The following is a 27,027-nucleotide window of genomic DNA, read 5'->3' as shown; positions in this document are numbered from 1 at the left end:
TAATGCTTACTTTAGAAAAGCCTTAAGTTCTATGAATATTCATGTGCCAATGGGCACATAAGCATAAAACACTTGCATCTCAATATGATCTAATGTCTTAAATCAACTCAGAAATCAACATCCCTCAATATTTAGTTTTGGCTCAGTCAATGCAGAGAACAAGTCCTGCTGGGACTCTGACATGAATATGGAAACCTGATATGAAGTGTCTTTTTTCACCCATCAAAAGATCACCACAGCAGTGGGAAACTTATTTGCAGAAATGAGATTAGTAAACAATAATTGCAGACTCTGGTGTACTAGAATTAGAATTATTCTGTTTTCTTTTATTTCAAGCCTGTTCTTTGTTTCCACTCAATCTGTCTCCTGTGCTATATTCCACACCTCTGTGTCTTTTCTAGAGGCGTTGATTAGTGCACTTATCCCACCACCCTTAATCCTTTGTCTCACCATTTCCTCCCTGTAGGCTTTACTTCAGATCTATGTCATCAAAGCAGGGCTGACAATCTTCTTTTAGCATACAGTCATTTAAAAAATCTCCCCATAGTGTCCTCTGCATTTACTTACCGTATCATAGTCATACCATACTGCATCAGGAATATATATTTCAATTACATCCACACCCTGAAAGGTGAACAAAGAAATGACTTTCATATTTGAAGGCAACTTACTCTACTAAACCAAAGTTTCTAATAAAAACTAAAGTTTTGAGAAAATCATTGACACTTCTCCTCTTCACTGTTTTCTTTAATTTTTTTTTTTTATGATGATGTCCAGAAAGGCAGACTGTAAGCTAAGAACAATTTCTGCAAAGCTACTGGGAGACAAAAGAATCACTGCTCTACAATGCAGCAGCTCATTGTATGCAAACCAAAGTCATGAGGCTTCAAATCCAGTGGCTCAGATCATATCCACAACTATTTCTATATCTTCTTTATTTTAACATTTTTCTAGGCTGGCATCTTTCAGATTCTTACTTTCATTTTATGTATTTAACAAATGTTTTCTGTTTCTCCTTGTCATATGTGTTACTGGCATTAACAATCATCACTATTTACAAGATTCTGCCGGACAGTAAGTCACAAAGTGTTTTGTTGTTGCATCAAGACAAGCTGAAATGCAGCAAGAGAAGGTGAAGGCAATGCAGGGATGATACAAAGTTGAGGTCAATCAGAATATCAGAGCAGATGACTTGGACTCCCTAGAGGGCAGGGAAATAGGAGTGGGATTTAATAGCACAAAGTGCAAGATTTTCCATTTCAGCAGTGATAGAAATAAGCTGTGGGCTTTCACTGGAAGCAATAAATGAAGGAAGAGAAAAAAAAAAAAAAAAGAAAAAATAAGCAAAACCTAGGCTAGGTAGAAATACATCGAGTCAGAAGTCAGTAACATGGTGTACCCATGAAAAAATAAACATCACCTAAGGATGTAGCAAAAAACATGTTTGCACTGGAGACAGAGCTGTGTTAATGTTAATAAACAAAGCCCTCTGCAATTGCTTTGCCAATAGAATTCACAGGTCTGGTCAAGACAGAAGAGTTCGGACTAGAACAGGACCTGAGCAAGTTTCCCAGGATCCTCAGGGAAATAGCAGAGCCTATTTTTGCAGTTCAGCATAAAAAAGGAGGGAGAGTGTGAGTTCAGCAGGAAATACAAATGTAGTAGAGGAGCTGTAACCTTTAAGCTGAATAACAGAATTGGCACAAGACGGAACAGCAAAGGCTCAGAACTGGAATATGGTTTCTAATCAGAGCAATAAAGGAGTGACAGGAATAGCATAACTTGGGGATTTTATGCTGCCGTCCCTTGTCGGAGAAAAGAGCTGGAGCTGGTGACTCCAAGTGTCCCTGTGGCCCATGAAGTAGTTACGAGATAGATACCAAACAATCAAACCTACCTCTTCAAGTACAGGGGAAATAAGCAGCCCAGGACCCCACAGGAACTGCTCATCGATACTCCATGTCTCTTCATCAGAGTAGAACCTGGGCAAATGGGAAGGATATAGCAGTAACTGCTTTTTTATGAACTATACCACCATCAGCAATCCCAATATTTCAGGGTACTGATTGTCTAGAATCATGACTGAGGACTGTCAGATCAAAATTGCCTTTTTTAAAAAATTATTTTTTATTTTCTTTTTAATCTCAGGCAATCTGAAGATGAGAAGGTAAGTTCTTACTAGTTTAGTTAGTATTGTCTACCCATGTGTGAAAGTGTAGGTGCCTGTGTATTCTTGACACAGGTTATTCCAGAGCTTCCAGGCAAGGAAACATATATTCTAATATATATATATATATATATGATGGTGGAGAATAATTTGTTTAGCTGATAATAACATCTCACAGCAACTCACAAGAGTGACTGACAATAATATATGCCTATATGCAGAAATTACAGATGGTTTCTGATTACTCTTCTGATTACTCCAAAATGGATTTCATCAATTGAGAAGTTGTCTATATATATTCCAAAGTGCATTTTCGCAGACCATAATTGCTTAGAAAATCCCTAACAACATTTAATGTGTCTGATTATTTTACTCCTCCTAAAATTATCACAAAGGTTGATGAGTAAACTTACTCATGCAAAAGTGGACGTGCAACTGTGTCTCCTTGAGTATGAGCTTTATAAAACAGTGTATACAGGTAAGGCAGCAAAGTGTAGCGAATGTTCAAGTAATACTTGGAGCTTTCCACCAAGACTGAATCAGATCCAAACACAGCCGGATCCTGAGGCTGAAAACAAATATCAGACGATTATTTTTTTCATCATGAGAAAACACTGCCCAATAGGTGACAAGTGGCTGCTGTGTCAGAGAGGCAGCAATGCAATGGTGCACATCTGCACTGTGTTTGCTTTCCGGGTAGTGTGACTTGAGGTCCTGCTCCTCCAGGCTCCCCATGCTTTGCACTGCATGTCCCTCCTTGTCCATCTGGATTGAGGGTGGATCGGGGTTTCAACCTGGCTCGCAGTCAGGTGTATGCTAAAGGGCCAGTCCGAAGGATCACACACCGTTGAGTGCTTGCTCTTGGTGGTAGGCACAACCAAGAGTCATGAAACTGTTGCCAAATTAGGGTAGTTTCAAGCACCTGCAATTAACCCTCATGAAGCTGAACCTCTCAGATCTAGGATTTCATAAAGAGAGCTTGAGATTCTTCCTTTTTCAAAGTGTTCAGCTACATAATCACCAATGATAGTAACGATTACCAGTGATACTATTAAAGGGAACGTGGTAGTGTAACACAAAGCATTTTATAAGAAAAAGCGTAACTTACTGTATATCCTTCACCATTGTGATTCCTGGAAAATGGGTAAAATGCTCCTACTTGCATCCATCGTCTGCAAAGTTCTTCTGTGGTGTCGTCAAAGAAACCACAAATATCTGCTCCAATCTTTAAATAAAAACAGAATACGTTGGATGTGCGGTACGCTGCACCTCTGATCTCTGCACAAAACTTCTAGTTTTCAGAGAGACATTGATTCAACCTTAATTACCAGCCAGAGTGACCGAGTCATTCCACATATTCGTACCATTCTTCTTTCAAATTCATCTATTAAGTTGAGTACCATCTAACACTGCCCATTGTTCTATTTCTCCCAAACCTTTACCTTCCTGTTTGGTGCTAATATGGATCACTAGTGTTTATAAATTACTAGAAGTGACAGGTAGCTTAGGATATATCAGATAATATGTTTGTTACCCACATTTATCTCACCATACACACACACACAGCCACAATAAGCAAAATAAGTTGCCTAAATCGAAAATCAATAATTGTAAAGAAATGTTAAAACCAGATTCCTAAAGGGAATTAATTTGGAGCTGAAAATATAAGATGGTTATCTAGATAGCATTTGATTAGATAATCTGTTATCATAGAGGTAGAGTTACTCTTATCCATATGTTTTGAAAGGATGCCAAAAACTAATGTCATACATATGGAATTCCAAAGAGGTTAAACTCCAGAATTCCAGGTATTGCCCATTTTATGTGATCCCATGTTGCTGCATTATCTCCCAGCCAGTGTCCTGTGTGCTTTCCTGATCCAGCAAAAGTAGACCTCGAAATAAGGAAGCTTCGTTGTCCAGGAAACACTTCTTCGATGACTCTTAAAATGAAACAAAATTAGAATTATGCAAAGGAAGAAAGACAACTTGGACATCAATAATTTTATATAAGGCAGATTTATGCTGATTGATTTACAATAATTATTCATCCCAGAGATGTGGACTCCATTACTCTTAACCAGGTGTCTTTTAGTAAAGTTCAAGATATTAATTTTAACTAATCATTCTATACAGCTTTGACAACCAATGTGTGGCTTTTACTACCAACTTTAGTTAGTAGATTTTGCCTGAGCTGCATTGGCTTAAATATAATACAGTATTTCCAGGAATTCGGTTTCTTCAGAAGTGAAATCTCTTGCTGGTTTGGAAAATGCAGGCTATGTACTGTTCTGAAACCTTTTTGTAAAGATTTTAGAATGCATTCCTTACTTCTGTGTTGATATGGCCATGGAATATCCATAAAGATTGTGGACATCATATTGGTTCCCCCAATTCTGCACTGCGTCCATACAAAGCGTCTTGGAATACAGGATCTGATCAAGAATACCTTCAATAAAGGAATAAAAATATCCCTTTTAAGGTACATTTTTATTAGGAATATTTCCAACCTTTTCTTGAATGCACATTCGTGACATTCAAGCCCTTTTTTCCCTTTAATGTTTGCCAGTATTACTACTACAAAAACAAAATGCCACTCTTGGCTTCTGGTTTGATTCATCTTTTCTTTGTAACCTTTTCAGCTCTTGAGCTTTGCACTCATTCAAGGAATAACTGCTCTAAATTTTATGCTCTAAATTTCTGAATTGTTGTCTGACAACATGTTAGTCATGGTTACTTAGACCTACTACTTAATACAAACCATTTTAGTTCTGCATACAACTACTAATAGTGAAAGAAGATCATTACGTTATCAGACATAATTAAGGAAATGATAATATTCAGTAATAATTTGAACAGGGAAAAAAGTCAGTTATATAAACCGCGCCTTCGAATAGGGCAAAAGTATACCAGTATTTTCTCTTAATAGCAATGTTCAAACCCCACTCATAAGAACTACACTAAAATCACTTTGCATCCTTGTAGCCAATTGCACAGAAATTCATAAACTTGTTGATATTTTGCTTTCTGGTTGAAGTAGATGGACTTACTGGGAGTGAAAGGAGGATAGTTTAAGTCATTCTGCTCACAACCACTGCTTGAGCCGTCAACGAAGTTGGATACTTCATTCATATCCTGAAAAGATACGATGCAGAATTTAATAAAGTTTCCTCAAGTACATTTTCCTAACAAAGTCTTATGTTCTATTCTCTCATCCTTTAAGGAATAATTACTTAGAACTAGTACCATATGATTAGGCAAGAATGATATAACTTGGTCCATGCTTGTATTAATATAGGTCTCTGTTGGACAGACTTCTATATGCAGGTGAGCATCATGTCACAAGAACTGCACCTCATCCCTCCACAGAAAAAAATTGCAAGAGGTGCTCATGTATACATTGTCCTACCTATGACCAACTCCACACATTTCTCAAGGGAATGTCTTTGGTATAGAGCGTGTGTTTGGAGAGAAATGCAGAACCAGCAAATGTACATTGTGACATTCTGTCAAAATACACGAGGCGACTAAATATTCTTAAGCATCTCCTTTGTAATATTTTCCCAGCCATTACACTTTCAAACTTCCCTGTCTCCTTCCATGAATGTTTTCTTTAGCAGTGCTGTACGTGTATTTCTATGTGCATCCCTGAACGTACGGCCGGAAAAGTACACGTAGAAGAAAAGAGCAAATTCATCATGGAGGCACTGTAGTCTGGTGACCAGTTTACTTCAATCAAATTATTTGCTCTCTGTAAGAGAGCTGTGCAGTTTTAAACTGTATTGATTGATGTGATGGAACTACAGAGTCAGCAAAAATAAGTGAGGAAAATCTCATTCTATCACGTAGCAGCTGTATTTTGTCATACAGGTTAATTTAAAATTGTTCCATCTTTTTAAAATGCATGGCAAAATATTCAATAGATTCTTGTTTTTTTACAAAATATTTATTTTTAAGTAAAAGGAAGCAGGAAAAACACAAAAAGAAAAAAGGGAAGAAGGCACTGAGACATGGACTGAGAAGTTTAACTACAGATTTCCTTCAGGCACCCACTTTTAGAAGCTTTATTACAAGATATTCCGTTAAAAAAAATCTAATCTGATCAGTCAAAATGGTTCTTAAGCTCATCAGATTTCCCTGAACTGCACCTAAAATCCACTGTGTCAGACTATTTTAGTCCTTTTGTGGGAGAACCTGTCTACGGAGCCTGATTTTTCCAAATCCTTATCTAGAATACCAATTGTAGATTCACTGATCTGGAATTCCATGAGCTAGTTGGAGCATAGATACACAGGTTATATGTATCACACCCCGTATTCAGGACCTGTTTAGGACATGTTCACGTTCACATCTCCAAATATTGCCATTCTGAGAGCAGGAGTGTGATGGCATTTGCCTTTAGCAATGGTTCATCAATTGAAGCATTTTAAAGCATCACTGATCATACAAAACCCAGCACACTGATCATTTAGATGTCACGATTACTGATTCTAATTAAAATTTAAAATTCAAATTTGAATTGCAAATTCAATACACATCCTGCACTGATCTCAAGTTAGCAATAGTAAACATCCCTTTCAAATTCAATGCAAATTGAATTTGATAAACATCTCTCCTTGCTTGTTTTTAAAAATAAAAATGAAAATGAAAGTTCTGAATTACTTACAATCCAGATCCCATCATATGGCACTACATCATAAAAGAGTCTGCATTCTTCCACCCACCAGCTAGTGCAGTCTGGGTTGGTGAAGTCTGGGAACACGGTTTCTCCTGGCCACACCTGTAATATTAAAAGCATAATAATTAATTAAACTTTTAATGATATTAAAAAGAATTCATAGAATCATAGAACAGCCCAGGTTGGAAATGACCTTGAAGCATCATCTAGTCCCACCTTTCATGAGAAGGAGAACCCAGATGAGATTATTTAATACCCTGTCCAATTGCATCTTGAAAATCTCTAGTGATGGGGATTCTACCACGTTCCCGGGAAGGGTGTTCTAGTGATTGATTGCTCTCACTATAAAAAATTTCTGATGCAACTTGTACCCCTTACTCTTGTATTCTTCATGTGGCTTCTTGTGAAGAAAGAACCTCTGTCCTCTTTGTAGCTGCCCCTTAAGTACTGGAATACCATGATGAAGCCCCCCCACCTTGAGCCTTCTCTTCTCTAGGGAGAAAAGGCCTAAATCCTCCAGTCTTTCCTAATAGAGCAGGTTCTCCAGCCCTTTGATCATCTTCATGGCCCTTCTTTCCATCCTCTCCAGTCTGTCTGCATCTTTTTCGTGTTGTGGGGACCAGAACTGAACACAGCACTCCAGGTGCACCCTGACAAGTGTTGAGTAGAGTGGGATGATACATCTCCATCTCTGCTAGCAATGCCCCTGTGGATGAAGCCCAGGATCCGATTTGCCTTCATTGCTGCAGTAGCAAACTCCTGACTCATGTTCAGCCTGTTGTCCACCACAACCCCTATAGTTAGCCATCCAGGGCAGTGCTAATATAGTGCTCCAATGAAGACAAAAGTCTTCTAAAAAGAAGTCAGACTGTTATAGCTTGCGTGCAGAGAGAAGGCAGAAAGAGTATGAGTTTCTTAACCTCAGAGTTTTCAATTGCTTTTTTTTTTAAGTCATACAAGGAAGATGTGCAATAGAAAAAATTCTCAATGTAAGTTAAAATTACAAATTAAAAGGATAACATGGGAGCTGGCTCTTCAGTCACCACTGAAAATAAATAGGAACTGGTGGTGAATGTTCCTGGTTGGTGAATGTCCCTGGTTGGTGAATGTCACTGGCTGGTGAATTGTCCCTTCAAGCTACCTTAGTTTTCCTTTTTGTTTAAGGTGAAAAATTGCAAAAAATAGTCAAGAGAGTTTGAGAAGTGTCAGATCCTAAATGAGACTTGATAAACTGGCAAATCATTTTACTGAAAGAAGCAACTTAGAAAACGAGAGTTTAAAATGAGCCCCCTGACCTAAATTAAACTGTAACAGTGAAAACAGACCAAGTTCAAATTCATAAAAATGTGATTACCTGCCCAATTAATGCTGTTTCTCCATCTGATGCATTAACCCAGACTTTTCCGCTCTCTCCTCTGACATAGCTTTCATATGCACTACCATCAGACAGATTTTGTGTGCTAATAGCAGGATCCTAAAAAAAATTAGAAAACAAAAAATAAGAAGAAACCAGGATACACTCCATCTATTATAGACTACTAAAAAGTTAGGCAATAAATGTACTAAAAGAATAAGCAAAGAATATTAATAAACAGTTATAATGATAGCATTTACAAGTGAAGAAGAAATAGTTAAATGCTTACCAATATGATAATATATTTTTGTTCATAGTCATGCATATAAGCTGCAAAATTAGGGAGATCTTGAAAATTCACTGTGTCATAAGTAAAATCTTTCCTTTCCTCCATATAGTCAATATCAGTGACCTGAGCATCCTGAAAGAGAAGGGAGATCAGCTTTAACAGGAGAAGTGATATGTAAAGATTTTGTGTATTAGTCCAACACAACTTCTTCTGACAATTCCTGTTTGTCCTGTAGGGAATTTGCTGTTAGGACTTTACTGCAGCTTGGCAGAAAGTATGTTATGAGGATCACTTGCAGACTATATGCATCTCATCTCATACTTACAGCCCTAATTAACGGTAGAGACACATCTTTTGTGCCTAAAAAGACCTGCATTTAGCATTAACAAAATTTAAACGAATGTGCATATTGGCATCCTTTCTTATAGCCCCTGGACGTGTGGCAATTTCGTTGTAGTTGCCTGACTTCAAGAGCTATCCCTTAAAATCCAAACATTTCTTCCTCAATTTTTAGTTTAATTTTAGGGTATTATTGTTCTATTTCAGCCATCAGCTAATGTAATCTGAAATCTAATTTTAAAACTTAATTGTACTTAACCTTTAGCTGTCAATTAAGAATAATATATGGTTCCATAATTGTCCACAGGACAATTGAAAAAGAAAATAATCATGGATTAGGTAGAGATGAGAAGATAAGTGGATGTAGTTGGAAAGTATAACTCCCATACTTACATAAGGGAGTCCAATCGCCCTGTTCCTCTCCACAACTGTCTTCACTTGATCCAGAGACCCATAATTATAGCGGCTGAGCTGGAAGCCCAGGCTCCAGTAGGAAGGCAACTTTGGCAGTCCCACGAGCTGCAAATTGAGAGCAAAAATCTCAGCACCGTCAGTGGGCACTGTGTGTGTCACCTCGGGGCCCATTTCCCTAGATCCATAGACCTCAAATGTATTTGAATAATATACACTAAGCTTAAGTATGTGAAATGAGCAGCCCACTCCCAAATACAATTTTTTTTTTATTTGAAGAAACACAAATATTTTGGGAAAATGCCCATTCTTTAAGGTGTCACTGACATAAAATCATGACATACCTGTAAGCACACCATCTACCCTAGAATATTGCCATATGAACAGGAATTTGGCCTTATAACAAGAGTGAGCTCCACCAAGGAAGCATACGTCACTCCATGTAGACCATGCCTAGCTCCAATGACAACTGTGTAAAGCAGTCAGGCCATACAGACTGATGAATTTAGCAGTTACAAAATTCTTGAGCCTGGAGCTGCTGCATGGTCTCTGCTCGAGTAACCCCAGTAAAAATAGTGCTTAAGTTTCAGCAGCCCATAACAGACCAGCTAAAATCATCTGCACCCCAGCATAACCACAGCCAGCTATTGCTAATGACAGCAGTCACGTTAGGAACATACTAACAGCTATTTTTAGTTAAATATATACTGAGTCATATTTTGAGTTAATAGATAACATAGTGAGGACATACTGTCATATAGAGCAGAAAAAAAAAAACCAAAAACAAAACCAACCAAAAAGCCCACTCCACCAAAAAATCCCAAACACTATTAAATGTATAGTCTTTCTGGCTAAAGGTACCGTCAGATACTCCTGGACTACTTGCTCTGGAGTGTCCCCCAAGAAGATATAGAAATCAAGGATCCCACCAATGGTTCTGTAGGTCACTGCTGGAGCAGGCTGCACCGCGAACTCTGCAGGACAAGAGTGCACAAAACCAATTCTGAATATCAGCTAATTCTAAAACAATTTTGTAATTGTCTTATTTATGATTACAAAATTTATTTCAGAAAAAAAACCCCACGAAACAAAAATACCTAAGAAATCCAAACCCATTAATTAAACTTGCAACGAAGGGGAAATGTATTCAGCTGACTCTTTTAAATGTCCATATTTCCATTCCTTTACATCCTACAGAGAATAGAATCAGAAGAAATCCAAAGGCTCAACCTTTTATCTTTAAATATTTCGTACAACTTTCCAGCCTGGAGAGATGTGAAGAGCTCTGTAAAGCATACATATATGTATGCTTATCTAAATAGGCTACAGGGCATTTACTTTCAAGTATTGCTCACTCCTAATTTAGGCTTCGATTCCAGTGTCCTGCACATCTGCACAGATCTGCGCAGCTTTGGATATGTTTCTGACCCTCAGGTTTCCGTGGCAATCTTCGTGTTAACGATCTACTTACTGCTTACATCGCATAAAACACTACAGTTTTGACCCCAATACAACAAATCATTTCAAAAGACATTTAACTACAATGTTCAGAGTTACAGAGAAAGATTTCTTACCCATGGCATTGCTATTCATTAGGAAGACACCAAAGGAGGCTCCAGTGCTGTCTTCCAAACACAGGAAGAAAGTTTGAACTCCATATAAGTTAGTTATTTCCTTAAAGGATAAAAAGGAAAAGTAGGCTGATTAAAACCTAATAACAGTATCTGCTTCGGACGTTTCAAAATATATCACAGGTAGAACTTCAAACTTCTCCAAATATAGCAAACAACAAAAATAAAAATTCGACACTTTTCTACAGTTCTGTTTTCTCTTTCCTGGCATTCTTCTCCTTTATGAGGACATTGTCAATTAAAACAAAAGTTTCCCCAAATATACAGATACCATAAGCAAGCAGATATGATAAAACTTTGGGCAAGTCTGTATATATTGCTGTACTATTTCTGAGAAATACAGGTGCATATCTAGCAAAATATAGAACTTGAAAGGTGCTTTCATCACCTTTCACCATAGATTAGATTTTACATCTAATCTATGTTTGTTTTATTAATCCTGCAAGGCAATCATTTTTGTGTCTCATCTATGGATACAGGAGTGCCTTGCTTCTTTTTTATTTCCTTTCTTATATTTTTTCCCTGTTATTAGCAACAAAAACCTTAGAAATGATAACAATTGTTTTCACAGTTGTGCTTCTTCCTCTGCAAAAGAAAATTCAGAACAAATTAACGAGAAACAGAACTTGAGCAGTTTGAAATTAGCCTAACTTGATAGTGCTCACTGTTAGTTAATGAGTCAACACTCAATAGAGCCGTTCAGGTAAGAACTATCTCAACTAGAGAAGATAGTCAGAAGGTGTCTCAAAATAAGGTGTACAAATTCCACATAATTAATTACATGCAGTGGTCTCACCCTCTACTTTCTGTTAGTATAGCTCCTATTCCAGCAATACACTGGTGCTCTCTCAAAGGAAAGCATTTGGATTTTGCTTTATGAAACTGAGGTAATAATGACAAATAACATTACAATATATACAGGTAACTACTGACAGACATATTTTATCTTGCAAAGAGACAGCTGTTCCAGAGAACTTTTCCATCAGTTGCTGAGCTACAAGGATGTTTACTGAAGAAGCGTGTGTCATCTGTACTGAATGCTGCACACAGCAATGCATTAGGACATATTGTTATTTATTTTGTTTATCAGTAGAAACTCAAGACTCTCTTATATTAATGTTTATCAACTGGTTTTTAACTGCACGTCAGCACAAAAATAAAAATATTTATAAAAATCTGTTCCTCAGGGAACCTTCATCAGTGCCATCTAGCTTTTAGTAATAACATGCAGTGCCTGAAAAGTCTCTGGGGAAGAACTCCATGGATATTATTCATGCGTCTACTGCAAAATAGCCTCGGATCCCAGAAGTCATCTGCAAAGAATGAGCGTAATAAAACCAGTCCTTACATCAGAGGGAGGAGTATCCCTGCTGAACATGGGCCAGGTTTTCCAGTTAACATCATGCTGGTACTGCTTGTGCACGTGCTCTCCCACACCATAAATGTTGCTGCTGGGTAGTTTGATTGAGAGCTGTAAAAACTGGTCAGCATACTGCAGGGGTCCTATGGTAGTGTTGAACCTGATGGAACAATTTAAAAGAAAAAAAAAATATTTCAACAAGAATTGTTGCAATAATCATTTTAACTCCTTTAGTTAGAGCCAGATAGCAGGTTCAGGTCTCCATCCAGAGACCTCAAGGAGAAGGAGGTGGAACAGTGTGGGGCTGGAGCAGAGAGACCCTGGCACAGACAAGGAGGTGACCACTCATGGTAATGGGGCAGATGGAAAATTTCTGTTTGTGGAGACAGAAACAAAAATAATCCACTTCATCAGATTTTGCAAGTCAATTGCAACATTTGCTTGCCAGTAGAAATGAACGTGACCAGCTCTTGAGTCTGAGCTATTGCAGCTGTAACAGTGAATCGGACTCTACACTCTCTTGGTCAGAAGAGCTTTGAGTTATGTCTCTGCTCATGGTCTCCTAGGGGGCATCTTAGGCATTCTCATTCCTGATGGATGGAGGGGACCATCTGTAGGGATCATCTACAGCCAAGTGTGTGCCCACAAAACAACCAAAATGTGGTCTTTTTCTATCCTGTGACAAGAATACTGGGATCTTGGTCATGTTTATCCTAGCAATGCAATGAAATCTCTCCCTAGGAAGCCAAGTGCACAGGAATGGTTGAACCACTTTGTATATCCTAAGCAACACCAAATATCAGCCTGGGTAAAGATCCCCCACAACTCAGGGAATCAATCAAAACATTACATTTCGTTGGTTTTGAACTTAATGGTGTTCATTTGCCTCTTTCGTTTTTCTAAGATTTGGAAAATTTCCAATTGGAAACTGTCTCAAAATTGACCCCTACCAGGAATTAGTTAGAGTTTCCATCAGTCATCACTTTTTAGATGAAATTACCATAAATAGAACGTAATTGTGAGCTAAACCAAAATTAAAGCAGAGAACATTTGGAATGAAGCTGATCCTCAGATTTGAACATTATCTTCAGCATCATTAAACCAAGAGCTTACAGGGATCTGTGGAAACACAGTCTTTCCTCGAAAGCAGAGAAAATGACTTACTTTGAGACAGCAAACTACCTCAATGTGGATTAACATCAGACACAATTTCAAAGGAATATGCTTTTATCTACTCACTTGATGTAATTTTAATTAGAAACTCTTTTTACAGCTGGATTTTTGTGTTATATTTGTGACATTTAACAGCCATGATATTCATCTAGAGGACAGTAATGTAACTTTCCCTTGGCTTTATGCAAACACAGCCACGTTATTTTAAGGGACTTTATCACTTCAGATCTTTAGTGCACTATAACTACATTTATCATCATGGTATGTCATTATCAGTAAATTCTTTAACGCATAAGTAGGTCCTTGAACTATTAAATAAATACACAGTGGATAAGTGATTGCAAACACTGCACAAACGAGCAACAAAACCAGAGGAGTCTGGGCTTGCTACAATTTTAATCTGTTCAGTTATCTTTTTTTTTTTTTTTTACGTTAAAAATACGAACACTTGAGAGAGGTTTTATAGGTCAAATCCTCATCTGATGTATTTCTGTCCAGTTTTAATGATTCCAAGGGCTATCTTGCCCATCTGCTCACAAACTGCATTGAAACAAGCTCTTTTTGGAGTGGAAATTTTGTATTTCCAATGGAACTACGGCAATTTTTCAGGTTGTCATGCAAATGATGATGGTAATTGGTCTGGTAGAACTCTCTTTCTAGGGGCTCAAGCGTAACAAATGACGATGGAAGGTTGTAGGTTTTGTAACTATCTGGCTAATTAGGATTTTCGTAATGAACTGCAATAATACATTGATCCCACTCTTCCTTTTCCAAAGAGGCCTCTCTTTTGTTTGGTAGTTGAAGAGTTGGGGGAAAGCACTCATCTTGTGAGAGCAAATTTATCACAGATTTATCTCTGAGGGGCTGCTCTTATCACATGCCAACAACAGCATCATTGTAATTTTTTTCTTTAGAGACAGAAAACGCAACCACTTTTATCAAATTAAACAAAAGCCTAAGGAAAATACAGACAATCTCCCAGAGCACTGCTTCAACATGGTTCTATTGGACTAGATTTCTTATTCCCCCTCCATATACCTGTTTAATCAGTCATGCACTACTGAATACCAAGTCCATCTTTTGTGCTCTCTATAATTGCAAATCAATCATTGTAGAGGATTTTAAGCAAGAAAACAACATTAATAAAAGCACAAAAGTAATAACTAATTAATTAATCTTGAAGCGTTGATAATCCAACTGGCCTAGCACTCTGACAGGTAATCATTCTTGGACTGATTTAATAAGCATGTTCATCCTGACACTTCACCCTTCTAATAGGTCTTAAAGCCATGCTGTTAGGCTTGTAGGCTTTATTCATTTATTTATTTATTTATTTTTGAACCTAATTGGGATGAAAGCCCATTTGACTAGTCTGTCAAATATTGTATTTACATTACATGACCAGCCTATCAGAGTCTTCTCATGTAATTTGAAGTTCTTGCAAGAAGTCCTTCAGATAAGAAAAATTCCCCGAAGTGATAGAACAAAGTAGCTGTAAAAATTTCCCTGCTATGAAGGGAAAGTGAACCGTGAGTCAGACCTAAAACCTTTCAGACAGAGCTCACTGTATCACAGAATTTATTTCCCAAGTCCTTGCAAAAGTCATTGAAGAACATTCCTCAACCAAAAGAAGAGAAAAAGTGGATTACATGTCCAAGAGGGCACCTCACACACGGCATCTTGGACATGTATTGCTTGTGTGGCAACATAGGCTTTCAGAGAACACCAATAACATCCGTGTCGTTCAGAAAAAGCACCAGCGTTACTTACAGCACTCTACCATTGCTCACTCTGGTCACCAAGATGCCAAAGGGGTTCTGCGTCACTTCGACGCTGTAGTTTAAATTGGAGGCTGCAGATCCAGTGAAATCTTGCACATGCTCATGAGGGACTTCATATCTTTCCGTTTGAGGATCAGTGATCTGCACAGATTTACACAACAGAAGTGTTGGGCCTTTAAAAATTAGTATCTAATTCAAACATTTTCCAGCATTAACACATAGTTCTGACTTAGGATAGTCCCATCTCTATCCCAGTTTCCTCTTCTGTCTTCGTTATTATTCACTTCCAAATTTCATCACTCATTTTCAGGCATTTCCCTCATAATACTTGACCCTGTGTTTCCCTGGCTTAGCAGGAACCCACCACAAGAGGAAAGTCTCCCACAGAAGAAGCCCTGCTCAACCCCAGAACCCATCAATTCCCCACGTTCATGGCAAGAACTATTGAGTTTTCCACAGAAAACAAAAATAATTGGAAGAGCTAATGTTGTCTGTCAAAATGATTGAGAGATATGGCCAGGTCATAAATAAAAAGTCACTACATTTATCCCAAAACTTCTCCTATGATGAGGAAAAGAGGTGGATTACATAAAAGCTGAGCTTTTCAAAGATCTCAGTAATTTTGCATGCAGAAATCTCACGGTGCTAAACCCTCGTTAACCTGACGCATTGCAACAGCAGAGAGGACAAAGAAAGGAGGAACTGAGCACTTCAGTGGGAGTCATGAGAGGGAATCAGAGGGATTAATCCAGCCCTCTTAACCTCCCTGCACAGCACAGCCAGCCTAGAGTCTTGCACAGAATGTGAGCATGAAAACAACACAGAAAAAAAATTAACCTTGAATCGGAAGCGATTTGATGTCTGATACTCTCCTGTGAGGAGGAGAGTGCTGATATCGTCTCCAAAGAGGGAAGGTGATGACAGTCTTGTTAATGTAGCCTGAAATCCTTGAGAAAAAAACACATGTAGCAATGTTATTGTGTTGAATCGAACACCAGTTTGTGCATAAATTGAGGAGCTCAGTCCCCAGCTTACCTGCTTGGGTTGATCTTGTTGACCCAGACACTCTGTACCCGTAGTTTGAAGGGAAAGAACACCAGGGCACACTGACATTACTTTGGGGACTCCAGCAGCAGCCACGCAGGTTGCAGGTGCTCTGATTCAAGGACATGAGGGGTACAAATTAAACAGTTAAAATGCACAGGAAATGTATTTTACCCCAAACACCAGGAACTTTAATAATATCTGCAGTCAGATCAACTCCTCTCTGAAAATCTGTCAGGTGAATTCAATGGCACAGAATACACTAAGAAAGGATTTTTTTTCTCAATTCAGAGTAGAAACATGTTTGTTAGACATTCATTCTTTCTTAAAACCACAAGATCCACAGATGAAATGAACATTGAAAAAGAATTATTGAAACATTTGAGCTGTGACAGATGCAGTATAGACTGATCAAAAGTCATGCACTGGAGAGGAGTAAGAGTTATAATTGGCTTAATAGCTAGTAAACATCTGGTTGTTAAACATCTACATACACATAATTGATCATCATGTATCAAATGTACATTTTAATGTGATTTTTCAATATCAGAAATGTTCAGATTGCTTCTGCAGAACCTCAAATTGAGAGAAATCAACTTTTGTTTTGAAAAAAACACAAGCAAATAAATCTATTGTTTAAAGCATATACCTCAGTGTAGTGGCACCAACCTTTATACCACATTTCAGTAGACCAATAAACTGCCTTTGCTTTGCTGTTAGAAATTAACTTATTCACGTGCTGTTTGCATGAGTTTCATGTTTGGAGATAAGATTTAGGTAATACATCACTAAGTTTCCACACATTTTCTCACATTAACAACTCAACTCACTACTTAGGGCAAAGGACAATAATAATACAATAAGCTTCACTGAAGGCAAAGGGCAGTATCCATAAGCGATCTTGGATATCCAAATCCAACATGCAGATCTTTAAGACCTTTTCCTTCACCTGCCCACTAACAGAATCTGTTTCTGCCTTCACCTGATTGTGCTCAAATGTCTTTGGTGTTTGTGCCATGCTTATTTAAAATATCCTGCAGTTCGAAACAGGTGGAGATGGTCCAAAACCTCTATTGCTGCTGTCCTTGGTGGCATTTGGTTTTGGTTTATAGAGCCCAGCCTGGTTAATGCAGATGAAATGATTTTCTCAGCCTCTGAAGAGAGCAAAGATAAGCCAGCTCCAGCCCAGAAATCATGCAAGTGCTGAAGCAAAGCGCAGAGGGAGCTCACAGAGCTGTTGGCTTGGGAAGTCTTGGTACGTTTATTAGCTAGTGATTGCACAGAGCACAGAAATCTTGCAAAACCACCCCAGATAAAACCCAGATTTACCAAACAGATAAATGTTTGTCCCTCTGTCAGGGACTCATCACATCAGAAAACATGTACACTTTCATTTTCATTAGGTTCCAAGCAAAAATCACAGAGGAGAGATATAGTGACTCATTTTCCCTACAAATCAATGCACTTTTTAAGGCTGTGAAAAACTCAGGCTCACTTTCCACCTTCCCAATTCCCACCATAAGATCTCCCTATTTCTCATTTCATGAACTATTTCAGAGCAAATGAGAAGCACCAAAGCCCTTCAAGACTGCAGAGATCACAGCTTTGCTCTCTTACTTCATTTCCTTCATACATTGGGGAATATCCTAAATACATTCAGAACAGAGTTGTTACCTGCATCCTCTTATCCCTTCCTAGACGAGTGACTATCCAATGCAATGCAGAACAGCTTGAACAACAGATTTTTCTAAAGCCTGGCAGTTCAGCTATCTGCATTCCCAACTTCATAAGCATGCTTTTCTTTCTCCCCAGCTACTTCTCCTGAATATTTGTTAGCAGTTATTTTACAGTCCAGTGATATTCTTCTAGCTAGATCTTATTCTAGTGGATTTGTAAACTATAGCTCTGTATTTTTGTGGCATATTGAGCTTGCTGCATAAAGTATTAAATACAGAAGTGAAAGATTGGTTATGCCTGACACAGGGAAGAGAGCAAAGTTCATCCAAAGACACTGGAGAGGTGTTATAAAAGCTATCATTTAGTGAAAATAAAGATATGAGCTAATCACAGCCTTTGAGCTATAAAAACAGCACGATAGATACCAGTACCCAATAAAGCCAAAGAAAAAGTCAAAGCTTAATCAGAAATAATCAAGAATACAAGGAAACAGTTTATGCTGGGTTACAGTATGAGATGGTTTCTGAACACTGAACTAAGCACCAAGGATTAAAAGAAAAGCTTGTCTATGTGCTGAACTAAAATGTTTCCCTTATGTACACCCAAACAAACCTCTGTCAGCAGGATATTTTGGGGAAAACCCATGCAAACCAAGCAAAACCAACAACACACTCTTCCCTAAGCTTTCAGAGATATCAGTCTAATAGTGGACTACAATAGCTCTGCTCATGATAGTTTGTTTTTTACTGGTGTGTTCTTCTTGTCTAATCAAACTTCATGACCATTTTCCACAACAGTGAATAGTTAATAAATTTCTACTTTCTTTAAGCATGTCTGTCTTTGTCAACCCTGTGATCAGTTAATAAATATCTTCTTGCTTTCCATGCTTCTGTCCTCTGCAATCCTACTCATTTTCCGGCTCCATCTACGACACCTTCAGTGAACAAAGAAATCGAGACAGACACTGTCCTGCTATATGAGCTTAGCATATATGAGCTGCTGTTTTTTTCTGAAAACCAGTAATGGAAACCACTACAGAAGAGTTACATTATTCTGAGCAGGTACATGTAGTTTTACAGCTCTGCTGGTTGCCTAAAGAAGGACAACCGAAATGCTTCCAGGAGAAAATTTATACAGGAATGAATGGACACACTGGGGTGGGACTCTGACCTGTGTCACCTAACAGCTTTCGTTAGGGCACAGGTTGAAGTGTTCAAGGTTATCTTTATTCCTGTGAAATCTGCTGCGTGGTCTTCACTAAGGAAAGAATAGATTCAGGAATCATTTATTTTACCTCTAACTCCAGAGCAGGTATGTCAATGTTCAAATCTGCATCTGTCTCTACTTTTCTGCTGGTATCTATAATTTGATTATCTTTAATTTTTTTTTTTTAATCAGTGATGGTAAAAAGCAAGGGCAGACTTACAATAAGGCTTGCAGTTGCAACCAGAGCAAAACTATTTCCCTCACTGTATGATGGCTTAATGTAGGGTGACTGGTTCAAAGGTAGTAATTAAAGATTAAAGTGATCTGCATGACTGCTCCTACCATGGTGTGCTTGCTCCTAGGGGGATGAAGGAACAGAAAGACTAGAGGAACAGGCTGTGATTTGAGCCTTTACTAACCTGTTCACCTGCAGGACTTTATTGAGCTATATAGCATAACAAAACCCATGGCATGACAGAAGCTTTAACAACTGTCATTTCTGGAATTAGACTGGGAATTTCCTCAGAGATTGAGACAGCTGGTTAGTAATTTTTTATACCTCTGCGAATGACATAAGCATCACACATCATAGTATATTCACAATTTTTTCTCCTAAGCTGCCCCCCAAACCAAAGAAAGATGCCAGGCATCCACCAGCTTCCATCCCAAAATGGAAGGAAGGGGAAAATGACAACATCCATCATAAAGATGAAAAATAATAATGATCATAAAAATAATAATAATAATAATAATAGCTTTTCAAGACCAACCACTACAAAAAATGTTCTGAATGTAAGAGCACTGAAGAATTAAGATAACAATTTTTCACTGGAAATCTTAACTTGTCAATTCTTAAGCTTAAAGGTCATTTCTAAACTCTGTGCTCTCCCAGATTTGAGACATCACAACCAAGAAAGGAAGACACTGAGATTAAAATTGTTCTGAAAGGAAACTCTAACCACGTCTCCTATATTGGGAAAGTCTTGTGCATCTGGGTGAAGTGCATCTTCACCTGCTATTTCTGAACTATTATAAATGCTAGTACTCAACCATCAGACAGAAAGAAACTGTTCAGACAAAGCTGTTAAAAGCAAAGAGTGACTTTTTGTAACTGCTTGATGTTAGACTAATTCTCTTTCCACCTGTCCCAAAACCAAACTTCTGGGGAGTATTTTGGCAGTGGTCTTCAGCCTTTGACAGAAAACTGCTACAGTGGATAGAAAATTCAGACCTTCTGTGAACAAGCTGAAATGGGTTATACAGCAGTTACACTTCCTTCAAAGTGTTCAGGTAATCACAGATTAAAAGATCAAGAAAACAACTGATGTAGTAGAGACAAGTGAAATTTTTGTCATTAAGAATGAGGCTTTATGATTTTTTCTAGAATGTTTTCAGACCTGTGTTGCTAATTGATCCGGGATGCAGTCAATTCTCTCTGCTAGTGCTATGTTCGGACATTCTGGTGTAAAATCTGTTATGGAAATAAATTAATGTGTTATTACCAGGATTTCCAAAATGTATACTCTAATCATTAATACAGATTCAAATAAGTGTGAACTATTGGTAGTGTGATCTATCTTACCTTTGAAAAATTACTCACAACTATCTCAGATTAAGGGTTTTTTTAAAGTTTTTGAATATATGTGCGACATTGATAATTTTATTTCTTAAAGTATAAAGTAATCCAGCTTTCAGTAAGTCCTGTAGCTCAATATGCATAGTTCCTTGTGAAAACACATGCCAAACTATAATTGGAAGGACTTTCCTTTTTCTTAAACATTACTGTGCTGCTGGTCTCACAGGTGCTCCTTCCGCTGAAATCCTGTTCTTCCACAGGAGCCGGAGTTAGAGCATCAGGCAAAAGCACCTTAATGCTCCATTAAGCTGCTCCATTAGATTTCAGGTTTGTCAGCCTGAGTTTAAGGTGACCTCTTGGCAACTTTAGCAGTAAAAAGGTACATGACTGTTGTTTTCTTTTTTACTTTACGTATTTTGAAACACTGAATATGATTGGAATGAGAACTACAAAGCGTAGAAATGTTGTCTCAGGCTGAGATGCACACAAATACATGGACTTGCCTGTTTGCATTATCTGCAGTATACTCACTGAATCCTGTGATGGAAACCAGCAGAAAATATGCAGATATTAGTCTGCACAGGCAGTTTTACTAAAAGACCAAAATGTTTGTTTTGTACAAGCAATTGTTTTTATTTTACTGTCATTTTCATGTCCAAGATTTTTGCTTCAATTCCCTGTGCAAATGAGATCACTCACACAAAATGGAACCGTGTGTAAAACAGGATGCTCTATATCACACCCCTGTAAGACAAGTGGTTTCTTATGTGCCAATATATCAGGAGGAAACACTATACGTTTCACACTATTTAGCTGCTCCCACATAGTCTCCCTGATCCCTTTTCTTTTTCTCAGTGCTGTATTTTTTATATCCAAATATTTTGAAATCATATCAGTTCTATGTCTATAAAACAAGTCCAGCCTTGGGAAGAAAGGATAAAAGTTTTTTCGTTACAATCAATTCTGAGTCATGATATTTATTATGTTCATGACTGATAACTCTACTCAAGTTATCTGTAGGAAGGATCAACCGTGATCCACCTTTGGGTAATGATAAGAACACAGCAGCAACACTGAGAGTCAGTACTTTACAGTGTCTCTTTTTTTTTTTTTTTACAATGCCTTTTTTTTCTCTTAATCACTTGAATGATGTTCACGTGAATGTCCGTGTTCTTGAAAATTCTGAATCAAACAGCGACAAAAAATATCTCAAGGGTTAGTTCCTGAAGCTCTGTAGCATTTAGAACAGTCTCAGCAAGCAGAGATGAGCAGTTCCCACTCAGGGATCTGCTGCTCCTACAGCAGCAATGGGATGTACTTACCTGTAGTTATGACTCCGGATTGTCCTGTTGCTAAAAGCCCGATGAGGACAAAGGCTACGATTGCCACCAGGCAGAAAAGGGCAATCAGAGTGATTTCCAGACCACTGAACTTCCTCTTGCCCATCTAGACCCAGAGAAACACCGTTGGTATAAGGAAAACAGAAGTAAGAGCTTTGAAAACTCTATAAATTACGTTATTAATTTAATAAATAAGAAAAATTTATAAATTATTCAGGTTTAAAACATGTCTCCTAATCCCAGGGCTTAAATAAAACACTCCTTAAGGACTGCGTACAATAAATTTCTTGTTCAGGGTAAATCACACAGTGCAGGTTACTGCATCATTACACTAACGGGCAATCACTGAGAAATGCATTTTGTTCCCTGCAAACCACTTTACACACAAAGAACAATCCTCTCCTGCAATTAACTACGGAGTTTCTTACATGTTACTGAAATTCCTGAAATGGAGAACAAACCAAATCCCCTTCCCCCCCTTTTTTTTTTCTATTTTTTTACTTAAAAATATATTTCTTTCCTTCTTTAGAACAAACACAAACTATGTCCTGTTTTATAAAACAGGATATTGATTTGTTAAAAACATACTTGATAAAAACCACTAATGAGGTCTGATAGCATGCTTGAGACAATTGGGAATAGCAAGATACAGATAACAGCGTAAGTTACTTCTATGTAAAGTGGAAGAATATATCAGCAATGGCTTTAAACTGAAAGAAGGTAGATTTAGATTGGATATAAGTAGGAAACTTTTTACATTGAGGGTGGCGAGGCAGTGCAACAGGTTGCCCAGAGAAGCTGTGGCTGCCTCATCCCTGGAAGTGTTCAAGGTCAGGTTGGATGAGGCTTTAGGCAAACTGGAGTAGTGGAAGGTGTCCCTGTCCATGACAGGGGGGGATTGGAATGAGATGAGCTTTGAGGTCCCTTCCAACCCAAACCGTTCTATGGTTCCATGATCATGCCTATTAGCCCATGGGATTTCACAGGGGCTGCTGTTCGTGAAAACAGAAGAAACTGCCACGAGAAGTACACTGGTTGCTGCTGAAATCACAACTGAAATGAGGGGAAGGATGGAGGTGCAGTCAGTGACTTAAAAAACTGTGTAAAAGTCATGTTTTTCCCAGTATTGCTGTTCTGCGAGGCGCAGCGGAGCAAGGCGTGCTGTGCCGGGGAGGCTGTGCTGGCTGCAGGGCCAGAACAGCGCCTTACCATTAACGTTGAGCTGCACACCAGCAACAAAACTAATTAAAACTAATCTCCAGCATCCAGATCAATATACATCGGCAGCAGCCTCTGCATTTTACACTTGGTGAAGAACATTTAACCTTATAAAACAGTCTTAAATACAAAGAAGTTAGTTATTTTAGTCAAAATAAGAAAGTTTGGGCACATATATGTATCACTCTGGCATATCAAAACACTTGCACATGTTTTAGTGATGGCCCAAAGGAATGAAAAATACTTTAGAAGAAGCTTTTGTTTGTGTGAAATAACAGTTTAACTCTGTTGTGTAGTCTTGACTCTCATTTCTTCTAAGTATAACTTATCACCCTGCCTGCACCACTCTTCATGGAAATCCCACAGCCACAGGAATGAATAAAGTGTAAAAGCAATACTGGTCCATCAATGGTCTCCAGGAGAGCAAAGCTGGTAGTTGGATAACTAACTGCTTTTCATTACAGTGATTAATAAAAAAGCTTTTATAAAAAGCATAAAGTTATTCTTATTTTCTCCATTAATATAAAAATTTATAGCCATTTTTTATATAATGATTACTGTTTCTCCCCTAGGGAATATTGTATTTAATGTCTGCAACTACACTGTATGTTGAAAAGCATATATGTTAAGGCCTGTCCCTTATAGCGAGGAAATTATTCTCCATCAGTTCTTCTCCTGAGTTCCCTTTAACATTGCCTGAATACATGTCGACTAGGAGTCCCAAAAAGTAACGTTCATTCTTCTGAAAACTAGAATTTTATTAAAGTTCTTGTCATTAAGCCCTAGCCCCTCCTTTTCCCCTCCAACTATAACGTTGCATTTCAGTTCTTTCCTTCTCATGGTCTTCCCCAAGACGTGACACTTCGGAAATAAGGCTTTATAATTTATAAACATAAGTTGTGCTCAGCAGTGAGCTAGAGGTCTCCAGAAACTTGGACGAAATAGAAGAAATTACTTACCTTAAAGCCCCTCTGCTTCCTTCATCTGCTGCTCTTGATTGCAAAGCTCAACATCAAAACCGATGCTTTATCCTTTGCTCTTATCAGTTCATTGCACTGTTTACTAACCCATCTACCAATGGCAGGTACATACATCATGACAGGCAAATTGCAGAAACTCTTTGGACTAAACATAGCTCCTATGATTATTGCAACCAAGGAACAGCTAGTTAATTTTGGTTCAATATGACACATCAGTTTCTGCAAATGGGAGAAAAGCAGCAATAAAATGTCAATAAGCTAATTCACGTTTCATGACTAAACAGTTTTTATTATCTTCTTTTTCCATATCTTTCTTACTAGAACCTTCATGGAACCTTCATTTTCTTTGTCTGTCATTTCTGCTTTAAGCACCACAAGAAATCATTAAATGTTCCCAAACGAGGAAAAGAGCTACTAAAATAGTTGCAGGAGAGAAACGAATTTATGACCATTAAAACTTTTTTTAGGAACGAACCATAAAGTATTAATTTTAATATGAATATAAACAGATTTCATGGGATACTAGCAATAAATGTCAAAAGCATTTTGCCAGAAGAAAAAGATGAAAGACTAACATTGAAAAGAGTTTATAGGGGAGAAATTTCAATCATAACCTTAATATGAAACCTTCATATGCAACTGGGTTTTGTCTTTTTCTCACAACAGCTAGAATCTTATCGTTAAATCTTTATTTTCCAAAGGAAAGCTTTCAATTCATACTATTAAAGTATTTACAAGTTATTTTTCAGTAATGTAGAAATGGCTGAGAAGTGCCGTTAGGTTTGGGTTTTTTATGTTTTCATAAATTTATTCGATTTCCTGAACATCTCACCTCCCACTGTGAAGTACAGAAATGACGTGCCCTCTCTGAGCACAAAGGGAATAGTCCTCTTTCCTTAGTCAGCACTTAAAAGAAAGAAAATCAATCATACATATAGAGCACTGGGGCTCTCCTGTAACCATCCATCTCCACACAAATCAATGCCACCACTCTCAATGAGAGTTTTTGAACTGCAGACTGTTATTTAGCTATCTCACCATCTCCATTTCATTGTAACATCATACATGTCCACATGTGTGCAAGCAAGCTCTGGAAATGCCATTCTAACATCCCTCTCAATATTGCTAATACACTATTTCATGAGTGCACACAGAGAAATAATGGTTTCACACGGATTACGAAGGTATCAATGATTTGGGAGGCCTGGGCTTTGTTTGATGTATATCTTTTTTTTCAGGGTTTACACTTTCATTCTGACTGTTCCAGGAAAGTACTCAGTTCAGGAAAGCATATGGCCATGTGTTTCATTTACACATGTCTGCAATCACCCTGCCATCAATATAACCATTTGCTTAAGTGCTTTCCTGAATTCACTGTGCTACAAACTTCTATTATCGATCACCTAGCGAACATTTTCTATGCAACTTGAGAGCCTAAAAGCACCGAACAAAAAGGTCTCACAAGAGGGTTAACCAGCAGGTTTCCTAGCTTAGTTATATTTTGATTAGTCTACAAAGGATATTGACATCAGGGCTTCCAGGTCACGACATGATATTGAACTCCAAGAAGCAGGAATGGGGAAGGCTCTTCAGTTGGGGACACTGAGAGACCATAAAGACAAGCAAAAACTCTATTAAATCAGGACCTGAAACAGCATGGTTCTCTGCTGTGTCCTGTTTTGGTTTCCAGGAATTAAGAGCTGATTCATTTCTGACAGCTGGTAAGCAGAATTGCTGGAACCCAGGAGTATAGCTAGACTGTAGAGAATAGTGTAGGAAAACAAGCTAGGAAATTAGGTAGTTAAAAATGTAGTCAGTTAAAAAGTGACATTTATCTCTTACGTTTTAACAGGTTCATTTTTAACTAAATCACACACAGCTTGAAAAACTTGTTAGCTGGTCATAGCTCCCTGGTTGTATTCATTCAGACAGTTGTGCTAATAATTGAGTTTTCATCTAAGGGACCATGTTAGAAAAAAGAAATAGCTTATGCTTTTTCTACGGTTTCACGAGATTTGTTTTTTCACTGTTTCGGAATCATTTACTTTAATTTACAGTTTGGAGCATTTAACTGCCTCAAGGAGCGGCTTGCAGATTAGCAGCTCAGCCAGGAATGTAATCATTAACCATCATGGAAGGACTTCTATCCCAGATCCAACGGGAACACACTCCTGTACTCCGCACACGCCGTGTTTGCACGGCTGAAACCACTCTGCAATCAGGGTTCAGCAAGTTGGGAGCTCTGCAGTGCAGGTCATATGGTCATATTCAAGGAAGGAAGAAGGCTGAGCAGTTTTTAGGGGCAGCAATGAGGAACCCTGTGCTCAAAGACTCATGCCTCAAGCCTGGGGAAAAGAAGCTGTCTTGATTTGCTTCCTGCACGTGACAAGGCAGCTGCCAAGCGAGGTCTCCCCTGTCTTTGAAATACTACATGCAGCCCTTGTTCCATCAGAAGAAGGAGATACCAGCCCTTATCACCGTTATCACCCTTCTGTGTACCGAAGCGCAAGTGACTTTTCCGTGCAAAGAGCCATAGGTCTGTGCTCCACTCCCAGATCAGCTACTTATTAGCTTACTGTTAGCTGCCAATCATCATGACCTCATCGTCCACTTGCTTCATGATTTTTCCATATGGGTAATGAAGATGAAAACAGTTCTGTGAATGCTTCTAAAGCCTTTAGATGAAGGGCACTATATGAAAGCAGAATAATGGGCTTACCAAGAAGTTAACAACCTGAGAAAAAAACAGAGATGGGAAAGCTTCAGTGAGAGCTGCGAGAAGATTCATAGAATCATAGAATGGT

The 27,027-nt window shown here is 38.2% G+C and overlaps 1 protein-coding gene across 3 annotated transcripts in view; it reads right to left on the bottom strand.

The window, feature by feature from the left end:
• The window catches only part of SI (sucrase-isomaltase), a 51,146-nt gene extending 29,015 nt beyond the window's left edge, over positions 1–22,131 (bottom strand). For all 3 annotated transcript variants that reach the window (XM_086618636.1, XM_086618637.1, XM_086618638.1), the window contains exons 1-19: positions 22,008–22,131; positions 20,507–20,580; positions 16,218–16,338; positions 16,020–16,129; positions 15,172–15,323; positions 12,217–12,388; positions 10,812–10,911; positions 10,099–10,211; positions 9,220–9,345; positions 8,488–8,619; positions 8,199–8,318; positions 6,833–6,946; positions 5,217–5,301; positions 4,498–4,615; positions 3,938–4,109; positions 3,276–3,392; positions 2,581–2,735; positions 1,898–1,982; positions 568–624 (exon numbers count right to left, since the gene is read on the bottom strand). In XM_086618636.1, the coding sequence (XP_086474762.1) occupies positions 568–624; positions 1,898–1,982; positions 2,581–2,735; positions 3,276–3,392; positions 3,938–4,109; positions 4,498–4,615; positions 5,217–5,301; positions 6,833–6,946; positions 8,199–8,318; positions 8,488–8,619; positions 9,220–9,345; positions 10,099–10,211; positions 10,812–10,911; positions 12,217–12,388; positions 15,172–15,323; positions 16,020–16,129; positions 16,218–16,338; positions 20,507–20,580; positions 22,008–22,131 (2,247 nt within the window). The remainder of the gene's footprint in view (positions 1–567; positions 625–1,897; positions 1,983–2,580; positions 2,736–3,275; positions 3,393–3,937; positions 4,110–4,497; positions 4,616–5,216; positions 5,302–6,832; positions 6,947–8,198; positions 8,319–8,487; positions 8,620–9,219; positions 9,346–10,098; positions 10,212–10,811; positions 10,912–12,216; positions 12,389–15,171; positions 15,324–16,019; positions 16,130–16,217; positions 16,339–20,506; positions 20,581–22,007) is intronic.
• Between the last annotated feature and the right edge of the window lie 4,896 nt (positions 22,132–27,027).

Source organism: Tauraco erythrolophus, chromosome 11, assembly GCF_009769465.1.
Source record: "Tauraco erythrolophus isolate bTauEry1 chromosome 11, bTauEry1.pri, whole genome shotgun sequence".
NCBI classification, from domain to species: domain Eukaryota; kingdom Metazoa; phylum Chordata; class Aves; order Musophagiformes; family Musophagidae; genus Tauraco; species Tauraco erythrolophus.
The sequence above is the reverse complement of the archived record's forward strand: the minus strand, read 5'-3'. Positions and strand labels throughout refer to the sequence as shown.